Genomic DNA, 23,001 nt, shown 5'->3' with positions numbered 1-23,001 from the left:
TATTCAATTATCAATCATTCAGTAACTACGTGATTATATGACTTGATAACATAATATAACTAACTATTGCCAAAATTGAATTGTATAAGAAAGCAGTCTCATATTACATATATCCAATAGTACATTTTATTCTAGTTATTAGAACATTTGACATTAGAAATCAAATCATGTCCTTCGTTTCATTTCATGTTAGTTGCACGTATTGTACATTTTATTTACTCCACTCTTTATTTCAATTTATGTGACTTAAATACAAGATTTTAAATTGTGGATGTCATACACTTATCAATTAAATCGTATTTAATTGATTTAAGCCTATATTTCTTACTATTATCAGTTATTGTCAATCTATTGATTTCATATTGCAGCTTGTTTTTTCTTTCACTTAAAGTAAACTATATTAAATCTGAGATAAATATAAAAAATTCATACTAATGCATTTTTACTAAATTTATTTACGTTTGTAAAAGAAATATATAACATAAAGCATTAAAAAATACGATCCAAACTGATATAATAATGATAGAATGGAGAATTGATATTTAATAGATGTTAGAAGTTTCTATAAAAATATTCATAAAATAATAGAACAAATTTCTTTTATTTTACTACTTAACAGTCTTGGATGTTGCCCTTGACATTATTGTAATTCGAAAAACTTTGTTAGATATTCATTATCTATAAAAGCTGTTTACCGCATCATACTCTCAAGAGATTCAATAGTGTAAGCTTTGAAAAGCTTCCACAAAGGTAAATTTTAAAATGTATAAAATACTGCTGAATACAAAGAATTCAAATGTGTTTCTATAACAGATATCCCTAGATAAAATTTGCATTTTAAAACTTCGAATAAAACTCGTACTTCTCTAACACAAGTTTTCTCAATTTTCTTTTTGTTTATTATATATAAGTTTTACACTCTGAAAGTATTGTAAAAATAATTAAATTTGTATTTTAAAACTTTAATTTTATCATCTTCATAAAATCTTTTCAATTAAATAAAAAATTAATCAAAGTAAAGAATTGAAAATACAATAGCCTACTTTCTAAAATGTTAAAAATTGCAAGGTTGATATTGGAATATTATATATGAAATATAAACCTTTGATTAGCTTGAATAATTTTTTTCACTCAAAAAAGTCCAGTTAGAAATGGAAAAATGTAATTAAAATAGTATCATAATTTTATATCATCTTATAAATATACGCTAAAGTATAATAATTAGGATTCTTGATATGATTTTCCTAAATATATTCTATAAAAAATTTTTAAAGTGTTTTCAGTCTTTTTTTTTAAATTAAAGGGGGAAAAATAAGATTTAAGAAAAAGTAACATTTTTATGAATATTTTAAAGCACTAACGAAAATTTACGGATTTACTTTGAGTGAAATCTGATTTAAATAATTCCATTTTTATCTTTTAAAATTACAGAAATGTTAAGATTTTATTATTCAAAATGATGATTTGTGAGGTTTGTTCAGTAAACCATAAACTGCAATAAAAATGGTTTACGATTTTCTTTTCAGGTTTTTATAAATTCGCCTTTATTACATTTTATCAATAATATATAGCAATTCCCTTTGAAATCTGGTCAATAAGAGACCTAAATGAAATGAAAAATTCCTTCGTAAAATAAGAAACTTAATTATTGTGCTCGATGAGTTTCTAATAAAGTACTGTTTTATAAATTCTAGATGAAATATCTAGTTTTATATGTTTGTTTGAATTAATAATAAAAAAATATTTTTTGAAGTTTCCATTATATTAAATAACTTTTATTTAGTTTCTCGATACGTTCACAATGAAAATTTTCGTCGTAACACTTACAAATTAAAAAATATGTAATTTATTTTAAAATAGGATTTAATAACACAAAAACTATACCTCAAAACGCCTTCATATTTTAAGAACTTAAATATAGGAAAACCCTGATTATCCGAGCCCCGATTAACCGAGATTTTGCATTATCCCAGGCATAACCTGAAGTGTATGGTTTGCCTCAGAAAATGCGAAATCTCAGTTAATAGGGACTTGGATAATTGAATTTTTCTTATACTGTAATTCATAAAAGAAAACGTTTAAAACGATAACAACATTACAAAAATTTGTTTCTGTTATGTCTCATCATTTAACTTCAATGTGAGAAAAACTATTCATATTAAAATGTACTGTACTGTACTTAACTACAATAATACACCTTTTATATTCTTAAAACTATTGTAGGCTACATACTAACTGTAAAATGAATAATGTAAAAATATTATTCAGTTAAATAAAGTATAAAAAAAAAGCTTAAAGGCGCTACCAGATAAATCTCCTATATTTATATTTTTTAATCCTAAACAGCTTTATTAGGCCGTTTTATCCGAGTTTTCAGTTATTCATAGTAGTATCAGTTTACATTATCTAGAATAATCGGAGTTTTACTGTAATAAGATAAATGATTTCTTTAAATCAATCAATTCTATGAAAAATGATAATTTTGATGGATTAATTATTACGTATTCACAATCGATATCTATAGAAAATTTCGTTTACTTTGTTGATACTTTGATTAATTTTCATTATAATGATGCTTTGGATCCTTCTCATCTTTATTTGACGTTGATTAATTTTTCTTTTATCTGAATTAATTTTCACTGCTTATTTACAATAGTAATATTTGGAATATCAACTTCATTTTAATCAATAAAATAGTCTTTGAAAACAAGAATTAATTAAGATTATATTTGCTTATATAACGTAGAAATTGTAATTTAAAATCTAAAATAAAGGTCATCTTTAAATTATGCTTCATCGAATTTTTGAAATTATATATTAAAAATTAATTGAAGCACGTGTTTCAGATCAAAGCATTTAAATTATATTTATTAAAATTTATTTTTATGTTAAATCCTTTAGGGAAAAATAACAAAATTAGCTTTTCTAAACCAAGAGAAAATATTTTCATTAAATTATTCAGTCAACCAATACATTAATAATAAAATTTCCTCAATTATAGAAAAATATTAAAGTTAGCTATTGAAAATAGAAATTCCAGTAGGCAATATCTTATAAATTCGAAATTTGAAGCTTTAATTTAAGAGAAGATAAGATGAGGAAAGTTTCGACTATTTATTATCATAATCTTAATTACTGCATATGAAATACTAGAGTTGATCGTTTCTGCGGTCATATTGATTTCAATTTGTTTCCTAAATTAATCTTCTAGTATTTAAACACGAAACCACTAACATAAGGTGGAAATGAATAACGTAGAAAGCCATTAACTAAACAGCAGATCTAATTCTTACCTCAAATACAATTTGCAACTTCTGCAGATTGTGTTTCAGAATATTCAAAAAATTTCATAACTTCCACCTTATTGTAATTATTACTGAATTAATGAAATTGTTTAAAGTTTATCAAATAACAATTAATAATAAATAATGAAATTATTAATTTAATAACTGTCATATTACCATCCTTATCACATAAGTACGGTACAGTACATTATATAAAGTTTGTTATTTTTAAAAATTCGAATATATTTTAAGGGCCTAGCTATATTAACTATAGTATGGCGACGACCTTTCCGGAGTCTGTGGGTTAAGGAATACACTGAAGAAGAAGGTCAGAAGGCAAGCCCCGAAAAAATTTTGAAATGTAATATATTATTAAATAATGTAAGTACAAAACGGTACAAAAATATTCCCGATTTAAACGTTAAAAATTATATATTTATCTAAAAATTATAAATAAGCACAAGGAAGTTTATTTGGAACAATGGGGTGGCTGAGTCAGCCACCCCATTGTTCCAAATGCCTTCCAAATGCCTTACTATATAACTATAAAACTTTCAGCCATCTTTTCCATTATTTGAAATGATATAATCTGTTAGCTATGGGCCTGATATGCATGTAATTAATCAATATGGGCATATATGTAGATGATCCTTAATATCTTTTAATCAAAATTTCATGATATCAGCAAAGAACCGAGATGTAATATTAATTTAAATGTTTACTCATAAATATATTATTCATAATTCATTTGAATATAATAATAGAATATGTAAAATATGTGTATGTGTACATGTAGCAGGAGCATACCGTATGATTTTTCCAGCTCCTACTACAGAGAAAAAAAGCAAAACAAAAAAGAATAAAAACAAAACGAAAAAAATTGGAAAAATATATCAGCTTTTTTAAACATATTTATCATTTTAGTTGTAGGGAAGTAATTAATTTTTAATAACAATTTTCAATCAGAGATATTCTTAACAGATTTTTGAACTAGAGTAAAATTATTTAATTCGATATAACGTGAGAATAGTCGATTTATTTATTAGTCTATAAAAATTATATATAACACATGTCACTACATCAATTTAACGTTAATAATTTCTTTAGAAAAAAGTTAAATATTTAAATTATTGTTTAATTATAATTTAAATAATAAATTCAATATAATAAAATTTAACAAGAGAAATAATATTTTTAAATCGTGAAAGTATATTAAAATACATATGATTTTTATGAATGTTCATTAATAAGAAAACTATAAAACTAATTAATTTTAGCCTATTTTTGAAATTATATATATTCTTATATATATATACATTGTATATATTGTATATATTCTTAAATTAAATCTACGTGAGCAGACAATATTATAATACTGAAAAATTTTCATTTAAAAATTAAAAATATAAATGTGAATACTGTATATAAAAATATGTTGCTGAAATGACAATTAAATAGAATATAAATTAAAGGATAAGCAAAAGAAGTAAACAATGAAAAAAGTTAGAACTTCGAAAAATTTCATTCTTGATGAGATGAAAGAAATGCTGCCTTACTATATAACTTACACGTTACTGAAACAAACTCCGATTTACAATTAACATTCTTGAATCCTTCAAAGTGATTAAATTATGGAAATTACTTTTAATAAACTCGTAAATTAACCTTTAAAAGTTACAGAAATTTTGAAGGAAATCTAATGTTATAGATTCAGGTTTGAATCTGATTCTAACTCCTGCTTTTTATGGAAAATTTGGATCAGGCATCATTTCTTCATTTCCAGTTATGCTATCCTATCCATAAATAAGATTAAAATATTATCTCATAAAGAGTTATTTTGAAAAATTCGTTAATTTATCTTTAGATTCATTTTTATTTATTTATTTATTTTTAAATTGTACATTTTACTACTTTCAAATAATTCGTGTATATATAAATACATAAACTGAAAAGTTATCGTTTATATATAAAGTATTTTTACGAAAGTAAATATGTATAATCAATATTATAGGATCTCAGTAATATTATCGATTTGATTAAGATAGACGACAGTAAGATCTAGAAATAAAATTAGAAACTCTGCGGCTTAAAATATAGAATAATAAATCAGAATAAATCTTATCTAGATAGTGTTGAATAGAAGAGCTTTCTATTCATTAAAATTATTTTCTCAAAAAACTAGGATTTGTCAATCTGGCCCTATTGTGTCGATAACAATAGATCGAGTCTAGAACAAAAGACATCTTTCTATTTATAGGACATTTTTGCAGAACCTAATGCAAGCTCCGCAGGGGATAATTAATACCTTAAAATAGTTTAAGCTTTGCCAACGTTATAGCTAAGTTGTTCGTATGAAATTAAATGTTTAATAAGTTGTTTAAGTTTTTATATAATTAATAATTAAAAACTTTAGTAGCGACATAATCTCATTCTTTTAATATAACACAAAAACGCTTCCATATTTTTCTTTCACAGCAATATATTTCCACTTAAAAAGAATATTTTCGTTCATATCAACCATTTTATCTTTTTTATTTATCAAAGAGAATTTATTCAATGACTAGGGGCATTTTTTATCATCATCATCATCAAGCATAACAAAGGAGATGCTTCTATTATTCTGAGTGTAACAGATATAGCACGTTCGTTTTTAAAATTATTCCACTAACGTTAACAAATTCAAGACGTATTAATTTCATATTTTAAAATGTACGTAATCGAACCCATTCTATTTTATTATATTTTTGCATTAAAACTTAATAAAAAATTATTATTAGAAAAGTTATAATTTCACGACAAAGTTTTCTGTTATTATAATTTTAAGATTTTCAAGTTCCGTTTCAAGTCTTTACAAGATTTAAAATTAACAAAGTATAAAAATTACTGATTTCTTCGTCGTCGAAAATATTATGTCAGATTATAAGAATATATATATAAAAAGCCTGTTCAGTATTATGCCAAACATGTGAAAATAAACTGATGCCTTTCAATCGGCTTAGTCTCAATCAGATATTATCACTCGGCATTTTCTGTTTCCTATTTTCTTCCTTCTTTTAAGCCTATAAGTTCTCATTCGATGGCAGTCTTGTCTAAACCGTTTTTCTTTATTCGATCGAAGTTGTTACTTCATAGATTACAAGAACTGTTGCCGTTGTTTTCTTTAGAGAAAAAGAAAAATGGGGATTTCCACAGTCAGATCGACATAGAAACAAACAATTCCAAAGTTTAAACAAAAACAATAGTCTTCTATCTCATGAAAACGATTTTTGGTAGAAGAAAAATAACTTTCTAATCTGTAGAAAGCTGCGTACGTTCCAACAAATTCTTATATGCGATTTAAAAACAACGATACACTTTTGAATTCATACAGGAAATTTCGCGTTACAAGGAAAATAACTGATCCATTTTAAACATAATTTTATGATAAAATATATTCATTTTAACGTTAAACCGATTCTTTTAATTCTTAAGAGATTATATTTAAGATGTGTAAACTTCATTTTCATAAATATTGATGAATGACATTTATCAATATAATCCAAGCGTAAAAACTCAATAAAGCAGGATTATTTTCGTAATAAAGTAAGAAAAGATTTTTAATGTAGCAAAAACAATTGATCGAGAATTAATAAAATTCGTTTAAAACGTACAGAAGATTAAAAATATTATTGTATATAGATTTTAAAATATATTTATATTAATATAAATTNAGGAACATGAGGCAGCCATTAGACTGAGAAGAACGGAATCAGCATGGTTTTTACATTGCAGAAAATTTAATTGTAATATAAATATAAAAAATACTAAAATTTTGTATAGAATAGAAAATAACTTAGAAAGAAAAATTGTAGAACATTTCTGTATCGCCGAACATGTAAATTTACTTAATTTGAATGCTGGAATGATTGTTGATGCATGCTGGGAACGGCTGTTGGGTATAAAACGTAACCAACGAATAACATCCTGATGTATCCACTGAGGAGGCCTAGATGGCGAAATGCATATGGATAAAATTAATAAAATAATGATTGTTCCTTGCTACTTGTTTGTCTTGTTTTGGCTCATAGAATCGTCGAAGTCGGAAATAGAAAGAGTATAATTTTTACTTGTTTTTTAACTAAAAATTTTTTATTTTTAGTGTGTTAAAAATATATATATAAACGTTTTCTTTTGCATTTTATTTCAATGAAAATATTTTAATCTTATTTTTTTATTAATTATTCTGTTTTTCATTAGCTATGTATATACATATATATATAGCAGAAGTCTGTCTGTATGTTACCTATTAACTCTTAAACCTGATCCTGATAAAATTTTTTATAGTTATTCGGATCCATTGGAAAATATGGACTACACACAGACAATCACTTCCTCCCCTGATTTCATCTCCTTGAAACTTTTTGATAATTTTTTTTGCATTATTATATAAGTAATAATTACGATGATGCAAGTTACTTTTAAAATATTAAATTGCAATAGAATTGCTATCTAATAACTAACTGAACTACTGCTAATTATTATAAATTTCTATGCCTTTTATGTAATTTTAGTGTGAAATTATTTCCAGAATAATATATATCACTGTAAATTAATTTCAATACGTTATTGTTTCATTATCACATTTCCACAAATGATGATATTCTAGATATAAGAGGTCTATCAGTTTAAACTAGAAATATATTTTATTAAAATTATATTGCTGTTGTATCTATTATTCTCAAGTTTATCAAATTATACATTAATTATATGTATATATTCTTTTAATTTTAGAATGTCAACATATCAACTTAAAACATGTAAAATGAAATACAAAATATCTAACTTGAAATATTATCTGAAACGTCTTTAGCCTTTTCAATTAATTATATTTAATTTACACATTATTTCTAGAGTAATATCGGTAATTATGATAAAGGGATAAACATTCATAACAATGTATTCGATGTGTAAATATGTAAAAATAAATAAATATTTATTTTCAGTGCGCGTAAAAATTTTTAAATAATTTTATTAATACCAAAATGAAGAAGACCCTCGATTTAACGAACTAATTAGTGGGAAGGGGTGTTCGTTTTTGTCGAAAGTTCATTAAATCGAATTTATTTTATGTATTAACGTGTTATTATAATGTATAAATATGATAAAAATATTATTATAATGTACATTAAGTATTTTATACTCTAACTCGTTGACCCAACCTCTTATCATGCTCTGTTGGAGAATAAAAAAAGTTCTAAATTATTCCTTTAGGACAGAAAATTTTATCCGTTAAATCGAAGACTTACTGTAATTAAAATTACAACAGTTTATATAGAATTTTTTCCTTCTTATGTCAAATTTTGATGTTACAACACGTTGCAATTGCAGCAGCATATCTCATTTCATTCATATATATTTATATTAATATATTACACAAATTTTCATATTAATAATTTAAATATAGAAAGGTTGTAATACATTTATAGTTTAAAAATACTANATTTTCTTTGTTTTCGTGCTTTAATGATAAAATTATTAAAATAAATTTCTATAATTAAATTATTTAATATTTAACATTAAAATTATACCTTTATCTGAAAATATTATACTTTGGCCATTTTTATATACAATAGAACTTTGGTTTAAAGGACTTCCTCCAATTAATTCGTTAAATCAAGAGTCTATTGCATTTGTTAGATTTATAAATATAATTATATTATAATTAAAATTTAAGAATAATAATAAGTTACAAATATTTATTATTTTTTTTAATTTTTAATTATTATGTACTGTACAAATAACATTAGTTCTTCTATGCATATATTATATATTCTACTTTAATTAATATATACAGTTATAGGACAAAATAATAGGAACACCTGTGAAAGAATGCAAAATATTTATTAGTAGGGAGTTGGGCCACCATTGGCCTGAATTACAGCTTGTATCAGACCTGGGATTGAGAAATAAAGGTCATGCAGAAAGTTTAAGGGAATTTGCAGCCATTCCTCCTGCAGAGCGGTCTCGAGTTCAGATTGTGTGCATAGAGGAAGAAACCAAGCACGGACTTTGTTCTGTAAAAAACCCCACACAGGCTCAATGATGTTGAAATCAGGGGACTGAGGACACCACGTGAAATGTTCCACTTCATCATTACATCCAACCATGTTTGAACACAGCGAGCCGTGTGTACAGGGTGTTGCCATCTTGGAATAGAGAACGTTCTCCAGGAAACAGAGTATGAAGCATAGGGTGTAAATAATCTGCGAGAATACTACGATAATGCTCGCCTCTGACCTTCTCCCTCAGGACTACAAGTAGCCCCAAGCCACGCCACGATGTTGCTCCACACAGCATCACAGAGCCCCTCCATGCTTTACGATAGGAACCATACAGTCAACACGAAATACCTCTGCCGGTATTCGCCAGACAAACACACATCCGGTGGTCTGAAATAATGTAAATGATGATTCGTCAAACCAGATGACCTGTTTCCATTGCTGTTGTGTCCAGTTTTGGTGGTCTTGGCACCACTGTCGTCGTTTTATAGCATTCTGTGGTGACACTAACGGCTTTAGGATGGCTACTCAGCCATGAATGCTCGCAGCATGCAGCTCTCGTTGAATAGTTTTGGTGGATACGTGGTTCTGGAGATGGGTGTTCATCTCAGAGGTTATCTGCTGCAGTGTAGTCTTATGTTTTTGGGCAACTATCCTCTTCAACACTCGTCTATCCCGGTCGGTCAACTTCGACTTTCGTCCACTGTTCTGCTTCGCAGAGAATACCTTTCCCAGTTTTGTGTAGACTGTCATAATCCTTGACACAGTGGACCTTGAAATACCCATAAGGTTGACTGTTCTAGACACGGATGCTCCAGCGTGGCGAGCTCCAATAATCATGCCTCTATGCACGCCGGACAGGTCGGACATAATGGCGCTTTGCTGGGAACAGAATTTTTTCATGCAAATGTCGCACTGCCAAATGTTCAACTGATACTTTTCCTTTTACCGCCACTAGATGGCAGACTGTTGCGACACGTGCTGGGGCTGTATTGGACAGTCGAAGTACAACACATTTCGAAAGGGGTGTTCCTATTATTTTGTCCTATACCTGTATATACTAATTTCACATGAATCCTAGTCTATGTCAACGCGCTTGTGTAAATAAACACGCACATAATATGTTTATGTACGTAAACAGATTGTAGAATTTAGGAAAAGTAAACAACTCGTCAAACGAGTAATTACATCTTGTATTTTTAAATCAGTTTGCGATATGAAGCAAAACTTAAGAATAAAACTTTAAATAAAACTATAACTAATCTTTACTTATAAGTTTAGAAAAAATATTTATAAAATAAATAATACTATAAGAAGTTGAATTGAAGTTTGTGAAGATAAAATTTACAAAATTAATAAAAATTGATTATTGTTGTAAATTTACGCATTCGTAGTTATTCTAAGATTTAATTATCTGTGAATAGGAAGTGCATTTAACAATTGAAATTCAATTCGAATAATTTGCACGGTTGATTTAGTTTAAAGCACGTTGTAATCATTGTACAGTACATAGGAACTTGGCATTTCTCATTTTTCCTTATGCATGAACTTTCATCGACATATTCGAACATTAATTAAAGTTTGATCGTTTATGCGAATTACTTCGAGCAGAATTATAAAAGAAAACTTTTACGAATAATCATTTCAAGATTCACAATCTTCTCCACTTTCAAGACGAAACAATTCCAATTTTTAATATGTTATTTGTTTAAATTAATATATTTTATCAATTTAGTTATCAGNTCCACTGTTCTGCTTCGCAGAGAATACCTTTCCCAGTTTTGTGTAGACTGTCATAATCCTTGACACAGTGGACCTTGAAATACCCATAAGGTTGACTGTTCTAGACACGGATGCTCCAGCGTGGCGAGCTCCAATAATCATGCCTCTATGCACGCCGGACAGGTCGGACATAATGGCGCTTTGCTGGGAACAGAATTTTTTCATGCAAATGTCACACTGCCAAATGTTCAACTGATACTTTTCCTTTTACCGCCACTAGATGGCAGACTGTTGCGACACGTGCTGGGGCTGTATTGGACAGTCGAAGTACAACACATTTCGAAAGGGGTGTTCCTATTATTTTGTCCTATACCTGTATATACTAATTTCACATGAATCCTAGTCTATGTCAACGCGCTTGTGTAAATAAACACGCACATAATATGTTTATGTACGTAAACAGATTGTAGAATTTAGGAAAAGTAAACAACTCGTCAAACGAGTAATTACATCTTGTATTTTTAAATCAGTTTGCGATATGAAGCAAAACTTAAGAATAAAACTTTAAATAAAACTATAACTAATCTTTACTTATAAGTTTAGAAAAAATATTTATAAAATAAATAACGAAATGTTTAATAAAGAATAAATATTTATTTATTAAGTTATCCAAAACTGTATCGACAAATACAATAAAACCTGTGTAAACCGAAATCGCAGAATATCGAATACTTTTTCCGGTTTGGTAGGTTTCCTTTTTAAACAGGTTTTCTTTAACAGAGAAAATCTCTCAGTTGTGAATAATTTTTTTTCTTTTTATAAAGTTTTTAATTATAGTATTATTTTATAAAATAAATAATACTATAAGAAGTTGAATTGAAGTTTGTGAAGATAAAATTTACAAAATTAATAAAAATTGATTATTGTTGTAAATTTACGCATTCGTAGTTATTCTAAGATTTAATTATCTGTGAATAGGAAGTGCATTTAACAATTGAAATTCAATTCGAATAATTTGCACGGTTGATTTAGTTTAAAGCACGTTGTAATCATTGTACAGTACATAGGAACTTGGCATTTCTCATTTTTCCTTATGCATGAACTTTCATCGACATATTCGAACATTAATTAAAGTTTGATCGTTTATGCGAATTACTTCGAGCAGAATTATAAAAGAAAACTTTTACGAATAATCATTTCAAGATTCACAATCTTCTCCACTTTCAAGACGAAACAATTCCAATTTTTAATATGTTATTTGTTTAAATTAATATATTTTATCATTAAAAGAATAAGAATAATAATAATACAATTATACATTTTATATTTAATCACGAATAAATCATTTAATTAAAATATAAGGCAAGTTAATTAAATTGTATACAATATAAACAGAATTAACTTAAAGAAATGCTAAAAGTTTGCATTGAAAATAAATTAACAGAGTTAATATTTTTATAAATTCATTTATATAAAATCAATTTTAATGCTTTATATACTATTTTTTTATTAAAAAAATAATTATTATTATAATAAGCATAGTTGCAATATTGTGTTTATTTTTTATACAAGTATTCGGGTATACAAGAGCAAAAAAAGTTTATAGATAGATTTCACATTAACAATAAAAAAATTATAAAAAATTCAATTTAAAATATTTATAATAACAAATACAAAATTTACTTAATATATTTCCCTAAATTAATGGGTTTGTGTAAGTTTTTCGTCACTAAAAATAGGCTTGAAATTACTTAAACAGTATATTAACAAAGTAAAATAATAACAATAGAAAATAATTTATATCTCTAACATTAATTTTTTTTAAATTTTGATTTATTTTTATATTATATAAATAATACTCATAAAATTTAAACTACTGATAAATAAATGAAGAATAAATTAAAATACGTCCAGAAAAATAATTTAAATGTGACAAACCCATTTATAAACATGTACAGTACTGTGTATACATTATCTAAAAATTTACTCTTCATCCACAATTCTAGTGGCTACGTCCACCGTTGTACAGGAGTAAGAATGTCCAGTGCTCAGGTGTAAAACAAGTCCTTCTCACCTCATAGTGAGCTCTTTTTTTGTGTTTTTTAAACAAATGAATACTCAGAATGTTTATTAATAAAAATTAGTCTTGCAGAGTTTATTTTCTGTCAATAAAAATAAAGTTAATTTTATAGTGGTAAGAATCAAGTTTTTCTGTGCTTGGAGAAATATGCCCAGCTCCCACTTCTCAACTGCAGAATTGAATGTAGGTTTGCATGTTATTTAATTGAGCCTCCAAAATCGTAGATAGTTACGTTACTGAACACATTTTTGACTATATTCGGAAGCAAATAAAAATATATTTAAATTAAATATAATCTAATTTAATGTTATCTTCTAATTAATACTGTGCTTTAATGTCTTTTCTTTATCAAAATTCATTGACTTTCAAACCGTCCATTCGTACAGCGCATACTGAGTTTTCATTGATTATATTTCTATAGAATAGTGGTGGCATATGGGGAGACATCGTCTGGAATGAAACGTATCGTACGATTTCGGTTTTCTAGTTAAATAAAATTTTAAACAAACTTTCTACATTTAAAATACATAATTAGGTAATTTACAATTTAAGAATTTAAAAAATAAATTTTTTGATCCTGCCTCTATGCACGCCGGACAGGTCGGACATAATGGCGCTTTGCTGGGAACAGAATTTTCTCATGCAACTGTCACACTGCCAAATGCTCAACTGATACCTTCCCTTTCACCGCCACTAGATGGCAGACTGTTGTGACACGTGGTGGGGCTGTATTGGACAGTCAAAGTACNAACTATGTTATTCTTTAAAAATAATTTTATTCGTTAAACTTTTACCTTAGAATATTTTTATGTAAATATTTATTTAATATTTTGCACCTTGTTATCCAATATTTATTTAAATACATTTTTATTTGTATTGAATAAATATAGGCAGTAGCTCTGTACAAATGTCAGTATTGTTTATTGTAATATTCGAAAATAAATAAAATAATCAAACACATGTATGAAACCAGTATTCAAAATCAAATCTTGACATTTATTATTATGAAATCATATGTATTGTTATATATATAAATTATGTATTACTAGTTCTATCTTAGAATTAATTACGGTATAAGTAAGAAATGCTTCTGTTATCTTTTATACTTGAAAAATGGCTTCAAATTTTATTTAAATAACTGAAAATATTGAATGTTATTTAATGACTAGAGTAAGAGGATTATTATTATTTTATAATTTTAATATTTGACTCTTATCTAAGATATGAAAAATGAATTAAATCTGAAACCTACCTATAAATGAAACTTTGAGAAGATAGTCTTTGTATAAAATTCCTCCATCTAATTCTTCCATTTCACTGCAATATGATTCGTTTCGAGGTTTGCATAATTTCGTCCATACAGCATGCAAAGCATGAGCAAATGCATATACAGCGTCCACTACGAACTGAACTTTAGATTCTTGCTTATAACCAACCGATTCGTCTAATCTCAAGTGAGGTGAACAAACAACATTTTCTGTGTTGTTTTCTGTGTCTTTTTCTTCTAAACCATTAGGAGGAAGCTTACAAGAAAACACACTTTCCCAATATTCTTTGAACCATGGATTTCTTTTGTTATTGTAAACAGTTTTGTTTTTCATATACCAATCAAATTCTTCAATTTCTTTGGATTGCAATTCTACAGTAATAGCACCTTCTGCAACATCTTCCAGACCTTCCATTAATTTTTCTTGTGTTCCCCAACCGTCACTTCCTATCCAAATTAAGTGATTTTCACCGTGTCTTTTGGCTGCTTTTAAAATTCCTTTAGCATCTTCAGCTCTTGTAAAAAGTACCACACCTCTCGCATTTGGTTTTGATAGCAAGTTTTTATATATGTGATCGTATGATTCTTCAGTGGGTGAGTGTGGTATTTTTTCACTTACAGCTATACATATTTTTTTATTACGAGCTTTCTTAGTGAAAGCAGTCATTCCAGAATCTCCGTATTGTCCCTCGGATGCCACCAGAGACACATAAGACCAATTGAATTTCTGTACTAGATCTACAAGTACATTTGCCTGATGTCTATCAGGTGGTACCGTCCTTGCAAAAAAGTCATAACGTGTTTTGTCACTTAACGATATACTCGTTGAAGCAGGACTTATCTGTGGTATCCTAAATAATCGTAATAAATTGGCGACTTGCACAGAAACTTCGCTATAAGAACCACCAATTACTCCAGTAATTGCTTTAGTTACCGCTTTCATTTTTGGTTGGCTACCATCCTTACACTCAAAGGAACTGGCATCTATTGTATTCACAGATGCTCTAATAAATTCCATGGATTGATTAAGAGCATAGCTATCACTAGCGCAAGTATCTAAGATTATGGCACCTAATTTGATATGACCTAACAAATTAGGATCATTGTTGATTTTATCAATTGCGAATAACATTGCTTCCAGTCTCTGGATCCCTCTGTCCTTGTTTATCTCGCCACATTTACCGTCTTTTTTCAATGATTTTTGATGAATTGGCACCAGGCCACCGATAATAATATCACCAGGCACATGCACTTTCTTGCCAAACGTTTTATGAATGAAAGGCGAGAGACACAGAAGGACACAGGTGAGAAGGAGCCTGGAGATCATAACATGAAGCTCCATTATTATCTGATGATGTCAAAATCTAAACTTGGATACTTTTTAGCCGCCCGTCCAGCTTTTCATTTTCTGTGGAAGTTTCGAAGCATACATAAGAATTTTCTGGAACCAAGATTAAATCTTTGACTGAAATAAAATTATATAATTTATTTCTATGTGTAAATGCAAAAAAATTCTTACTTTATAATGAAATTTAATATATATATACTGTAATAAAATATTATTATAAGCTTTTAAATTAAACAATACTGCGATGTTCCGACTTTAATATAAACAAATTACATTAAAAAATTGAAAATAATACGCATTACTCTTTTTATTTCATTATTTTTTCATTCATTCGAATCAATATTAACGAGATATTAATAGCAGCAAATTCTGATGCAATATATATTTACATAAAATCTTTCTTAGACTATTATATATTAATATTACAAGTACAAAAAATTTTATTTTCATGAATAAAATAACTTTATGTAAAAGACGAAATGCTTTTTTTTAGACAACGCTAAATAGGTTTATTGACATTTCATATTAATAATAAAAATCAAATATTAAAAGTTATTATAATGGATTTATTTAATTTTATGATAATATTTAATATATAACGATGTGCAAAATATTCACAAGTAATATTACAATGCGTATAGTAAAGCATTGTTGAATGACCTTCTATATAAAAGTAATTCATCAATGCATTTCTATATGCATCTCAGAATGAGCATACTATGAATATGAATGAAAAAATACTGTAATAATAAATATATATAAGCCCACATTGTTGTTGGAAATAGTCAGTCAATTGAATTTAATTCGTGCATTCCTATAATTTTTTCAGTTTAATAATTTGATTTCTTGCGAATTTATTTTATTAAAGATTACAAAAAAAAATAATTCTAAATTTTGTTTATTAGAATAAAACATTTGGTTTTTAATTATTTAAATCATTGTTTATAAGTATAAATTTTTATATATAAATTATTAAAAACAATACATCGACTTCAAAATAAATTTATAGTTTATTAAAAATAACTGTAACTCTGTACTGAAATTTTTTTTTTGAATATATTATTACAGAATTCAAACTTTTATTAATTATTTACTTTGAATTCATTTACTTTTATATTAAAAAATACAATTGGTTAGTGAAAACTTGAAAATTCGTAGTAACATTTTCTAGAAAAATACTCACTTCATACAGGAAACGACATATCTTCGAATGAAGAAAACTTTATCATTTCTATTCTCCAAATCCAAATTGATTATGGATGATGGTAAAGTTGGAGTTTCGTCTATTGATACCATTGTGATAGATACCCTTGATCACAATGGGTTTCAGGTAGTTTCAGGATATCTTCATGGATCAGAGGATGGACGTCAAGTTGTTCATATTAGAGATGGCACTACCTATAATTTATTTTCTGAAAGTCATGAAACTTTTTATAAATTTCAAAATACTCTTAATTTAAATATTTACAAGCTAAAATGCCAATTATCATTTAAAATATTAATAAATAATCGCTTTTCTTACTGTAAGTTATTTAGTATAATTCTCTTAATATTTACGGAATAAAATAAGTGAAATATTGAGAGTAAACATATTAATATTAAATTAAGATTGTGTGCTAACAATTTTTCGTAAGAAGAGCGAATATTTTATATTTTTCATTACATATTTATCATTATAAAATTTTATAATAATATTTTACTATGTACTGAACAGAATAATGTATGTGAAATAAATAATTAAGAAATTACAAATATAGTTTGATAACGAGCAATTATTTATTGTGACATCTTCACAATGCCGGGCTGCAATTTTAAATCATATTATAAATTTATTGTATTTAAAATATATGCTCTCCACCTCAAATTAGAAGTGGCTTGTCCCTGTTCCTCATACTTTTCTTTTAACAATAGAGTCGTGCAGATCATTATTAACTGCTTTCAGGGAAAATTTTTAAATNTCTATGTGTAAATGCAAAAAAATTCTTACTTTATAATGAAATTTAATATATATATACTGTAATAAAATATTATTATAAGCTTTTAAATTAAACAATACTGCGATGTTCCGACTTTAATATAAACAAATTACATTAAAAAATTGAAAATAATACGCATTACTCTTTTTATTTCATTATTTTTTCATTCATTCGAATCAATATTAACGAGATATTAATAGCAGCAAATTCTGATGCAATATATATTTACATAAAATCTTTCTTAGACTATTATATATTAATATTACAAGTACAAAAAATTTTATTTTCATGAATAAAATAACTTTATGTAAAAGACGAAATGCTTTTTTTTAGACAACGCTAAATAGGTTTATTGACATTTCATATTAATAATAAAAATCAAATATTAAAAGTTATTATAATGGATTTATTTAATTTTATGATAATATTTAATATATAACGATGTGCAAAATATTCACAAGTAATATTACAATGCGTATAGTAAAGCATTGTTGAATGACCTTCTATATAAAAGTAATTCATCAATGCATTTCTATATGCATCTCAGAATGAGCATACTATGAATATGAATGAAAAAATACTGTAATAATAAATATATATAAGCCCACATTGTTGTTGGAAATAGTCAGTCAATTGAATTTAATTCGTGCATTCCTATAATTTTTTCAGTTTAATAATTTGATTTCTTGCGAATTTATTTTATTAAAGATTACAAAAAAAAATAATTCTAAATTTTGTTTATTAGAATAAAACATTTGGTTTTTAATTATTTAAATCATTGTTTATAAGTATAAATTTTTATATATAAATTATTAAAAACAATACATCGACTTCAAAATAAATTTATAGTTTATTAAAAATAACTGTAACTCTGTACTGAAATTTTTTTTTTGAATATATTATTACAGAATTCAAACTTTTATTAATTATTTACTTTGAATTCATTTACTTTTATATTAAAAAATACAATTGGTTAGTGAAAACTTGAAAATTCGTAGTAACATTTTCTAGAAAAATACTCACTTCATACAGGAAACGACATATCTTCGAATGAAGAAAACTTTATCATTTCTATTCTCCAAATCCAAATTGATTATGGATGATGGTAAAGTTGGAGTTTCGTCTATTGATACCATTGTGATAGATACCCTTGATCACAATGGGTTTCAGGTAGTTTCAGGATATCTTCATGGATCAGAGGATGGACGTCAAGTTGTTCATATTAGAGATGGCACTACCTATAATTTATTTTCTGAAAGTCATGAAACTTTTTATAAATTTCAAAATACTCTTAATTTAAATATTTACAAGCTAAAATGCCAATTATCATTTAAAATATTAATAAATAATCGCTTTTCTTACTGTAAGTTATTTAGTATAATTCTCTTAATATTTACGGAATAAAATAAGTGAAATATTGAGAGTAAACATATTAATATTAAATTAAGATTGTGTGCTAACAATTTTTCGTAAGAAGAGCGAATATTTTATATTTTTCATTACATATTTATCATTATAAAATTTTATAATAATATTTTACTATGTACTGAACAGAATAATGTATGTGAAATAAATAATTAAGAAATTACAAATATAGTTTGATAACGAGCAATTATTTATTGTGACATCTTCACAATGCCGGGCTGCAATTTTAAATCATATTATAAATTTATTGTATTTAAAATATATGCTCTCCACCTCAAATTAGAAGTGGCTTGTCCCTGTTCCTCATACTTTTCTTTTAACAATAGAGTCGTGCAGATCATTATTAACTGCTTTCAGGGAAAATTTTTAAATTGAAATAACGTAACTTCCGGTTTACATTGAAAGATCTTATATAGTTAATCGAAGCTATTTGCCCCTGATCTTTTATATCTGGTCTCTTCTTTCATTTTTCTAACGCCTTTCTCAAGATTAAGCTGACGGAGAAAAGTGACAATTTATAGGTCCACAGTTTTTTTTTCAAATTGCAGCCTAACAAATAATAAAAAATCCAGTAACGAGACTTAACTTTCCCAGCAATATTTAGAATTTTGATGATGCCATCTGTTATAATATTTTATTTTTAAACGTTTTTATGTTTTTAACTATTATAAAATGACAAAAAGCTTTATTTTGAGGTTATGGATGAGTTTTATAAAAAATTATAAATGCTAATAAGTAAAATCGTCATAAGTTCGATCCTACTGGAGATACACACGACCCCCTTTATATCACCACTTTTCAACTTTTAACTATCAAAATTTAACAGCATCAATCTCCCCAATAAACAAACCTCCCTGAAAAATTTTCGACAAAAAGTATAGGAGTTATTAAGCTTCAAAGAGGGTGAACAAAATCGTGCCACAAACACAAACTTCCATACATACAGAAATTACCTCGAATAATTTTTGAATTCTTCGACGTTTCCAGGTCCCCTGAGTCTAAAAATGTAATAATCTTGGGGGTCATTTACTATATATACCTTTTTAAATATATAAAAAATTACACCGATCTTTTCAACAGTCCTTTTTTATTATCGAAGAGATGTACTTACAACATAATTAGGAGGTCATTTTTTAACCGATCGCCATACTTTTTTCTGTTGTGTATAACAGCCCGGAAAGTAATAGGAATAACATATAAAAGTAATATTATAAATTAGAGATGTAACGCTACTCTGTTATATGAAATTAAAAAGAAACAAAGGATGATTAATCTGAACGATTAGGCCTTATATTTAGTAGCAATCAGGGAGGTGTCCCACATATTTATACAAATAATAAATTTAAAAAAATTAAATAAGCAGAAAAAAAATTTGAATGAGACAAACGCATTTATAGATGCATATATGTATAATATCTAAGAGTTTACTCTTCATTTAAAACACTACTAAAGACAGTAGTACAGGAGTAAACGTGAGTTTGCACGATTCGGGTTCCCCTAATATCGGCTCTAGTTACGTTACCACTTGTATTCATTCCAAGTGTTATTTTTATGTGTATTAATATCATATCACATTATATTATTATTATTTTAAATGTGACAATATATTATATAATTATACAAAGTATAATTAGTAATTAGAGAAATAACGAGTTTTAAACTAAATATCCAAGGATTAAGTTATTGCTTCTGTTCCTTTAAATATTTGTTTATTAATATTAGTCTATTGTGACTACATTCTATTAATAGGACTTATTTATACTGATTTAACTTGCGGGTGAAATTTCATCACAAGTTAAATCAGTACAATATCGTCACAATAAACTAATATTAAATAATGAGTTTATATACAGTTTATCATGAAATTTTTCTATATATAATTTAAATTATTATATGAATATTTTAGAATATAAACTTAATTACATTTTTAAAATATTAGATGTTTGAGAATCGATTTTATCTGCAGGCAACATAAAAGAAACAAATCCACATATGTAAGTTAAAAAGAAAAAAGAAATGTCACGATTTTGAAATATGTTTCCTCGAATATTTCCTTTCAGATGTATAGTCAAGTCTCATGTATCGTCCTAAAAATTTTTACATCGATTTATTTAAATTGAAATATATAAAACTGAAATATATGAAACTTCAGACTTTCGAATAATCATTTAAATAATATACATTTTATATAAAAAAACGGATCAGGAAAACCATAATAATCTTATAAAATTTCATTTTATTATCATATCTGTAAATTGCAATAAATTACCAAATGTATTCGTACGAAGTAACGTAGAAAATTTGTCGAGAATATTATAACGATACATTTTTTTTGTTCTATACTATTGATCAGTTTTATAAAATAAAAATATTTTACTAAAATGACTTCAAACAGGGCGTATCCAAGAGCGTTTACGTGATTTAAAACCTTGTAGTCCCCCTTTACGTTCCTCATTAAGTTCAAAACGTTGTTGTTAAACACATATATAATAGTAAATATATTGTAGCGGAACGTCGTGCACGAGTTAATAAAAGGTCCTTATTAATTATTGAAATATTTTAAATTTTTGAACCCCTTTGGGTTCTTCTGGACTGGCTTTGATATTCCAGAATATGTAAAATTTAACATCACACAATTCATGTTGCATATAACTTCATTATGTACTCTTAATTATAATTTCACTACTCTGTGTTGTTTTATTATGTATTACGAATTGTACAAATTAAAAATTGCATATTTCTAATAAAATAACTGTATAACGAGCTAATTTATAATCAATTATTGTATTACAGGCATTAAAAGATTTTATTTTTATTAAATAATGCTAAAAAATATGAACAATTCATTTTATATATACTTTCGTATTAAGTATTACAGAGTTTCTACAATAAAAAATCATTATCAAACAATTACAATAAATTTTGTACTAATTAGATTAGATAATTTGACTATATTTATTCGAAAATATTAATTGTGTCGTAAAAATAATGTTTTAAAATAATACATAAAATTGTAAATACAAACGAAACATTAAATTTAAGTGAAAATAAATTTTTCTGGGTTATTTTTACGAAAATTTTAAATGCAAAGCAGATTTTTTTGAAAGGGAAAAAAATTAAATTTTTCAACAACTCGGAACTAACTTTCATACAAAACTTAATTAGAAAACTTTTATTTCTTGAAAGTTGTTTTGTTTTTTGATTTCAAAGAGTACAAGAAATTGCATTGAAAAAAAAATTCCAATGATATTGGAAAACGTTATTTAATTACATCTGTAGGCTGCTGTATTTAAATTTAACCGTGCTATAATTATTAACATATAATTTGAAAAAAAAATTGTAAAATAATAAGTTTATTGTGATTAAATACAACATTAAAAGCCCTTAGGTTAGAAAAACAATTTAAACTTTTCTCTATCAATTTTGAATTTTAATTTCTAACTTTTTATTTGCGCAAAATTTTATTTTTTCGATTATGAAATAGTTAAACAAATCTCGATTATTTATGAAAAAAAATTTAAATTGTTAAGCGTACAAACTTCATATTTTTTCTTCTAAATTTATAAATTAAAATACAATTTTTATTTTAATAATATTTTTTGCATTATACACTTTAACATACGCTAAAGGTCGTATTTAAATTAGTACAAATACAATAATTTATAAAACGAATTTTTAATCCAGCAGGAATTTTTATTTAAGCAATATTTCTATCGTTCAAATAAAAATTTCCATTTATAAATTAGAAAATTAACAAAATTAATTTATAAAATAATTTATTATTCTCGTATGTATTACAAATATAATAAAATCATGAAATATAAACTAAAAATAAGAACAATATCAAATTATATTAAGTTT

The 23,001-nt window shown here is 26.1% G+C and overlaps 1 protein-coding gene across 1 annotated transcript in view; it reads right to left on the bottom strand.

Moving 5' to 3' along the window:
• The window catches only part of LOC111626983 (metabotropic glutamate receptor-like), a 56,011-nt gene that overhangs the window by 19,295 nt on the left and 13,715 nt on the right, over nucleotides 1-23,001 (bottom strand). Inside the window, exons 2-3 of the mRNA XM_023370525.1 lie at nucleotides 18,739-18,967; nucleotides 14,377-15,856 (exon numbers count right to left, since the gene is read on the bottom strand). Of these exons, the coding sequence (XP_023226293.1) occupies nucleotides 14,377-15,733 (1,357 nt within the window). The 5' untranslated portion in view covers nucleotides 15,734-15,856; nucleotides 18,739-18,967. The remainder of the gene's footprint in view (nucleotides 1-14,376; nucleotides 15,857-18,738; nucleotides 18,968-23,001) is intronic.

This window comes from Centruroides sculpturatus, unplaced genomic scaffold, assembly GCF_000671375.1.
Source record: "Centruroides sculpturatus isolate CEXI.00-Female unplaced genomic scaffold, Cexi_2.0 scaffold467, whole genome shotgun sequence".
In the NCBI taxonomy this organism is placed as follows: domain Eukaryota; kingdom Metazoa; phylum Arthropoda; class Arachnida; order Scorpiones; family Buthidae; genus Centruroides; species Centruroides sculpturatus.
The sequence above is the reverse complement of the archived record's forward strand: the minus strand, read 5'-3'. Positions and strand labels throughout refer to the sequence as shown.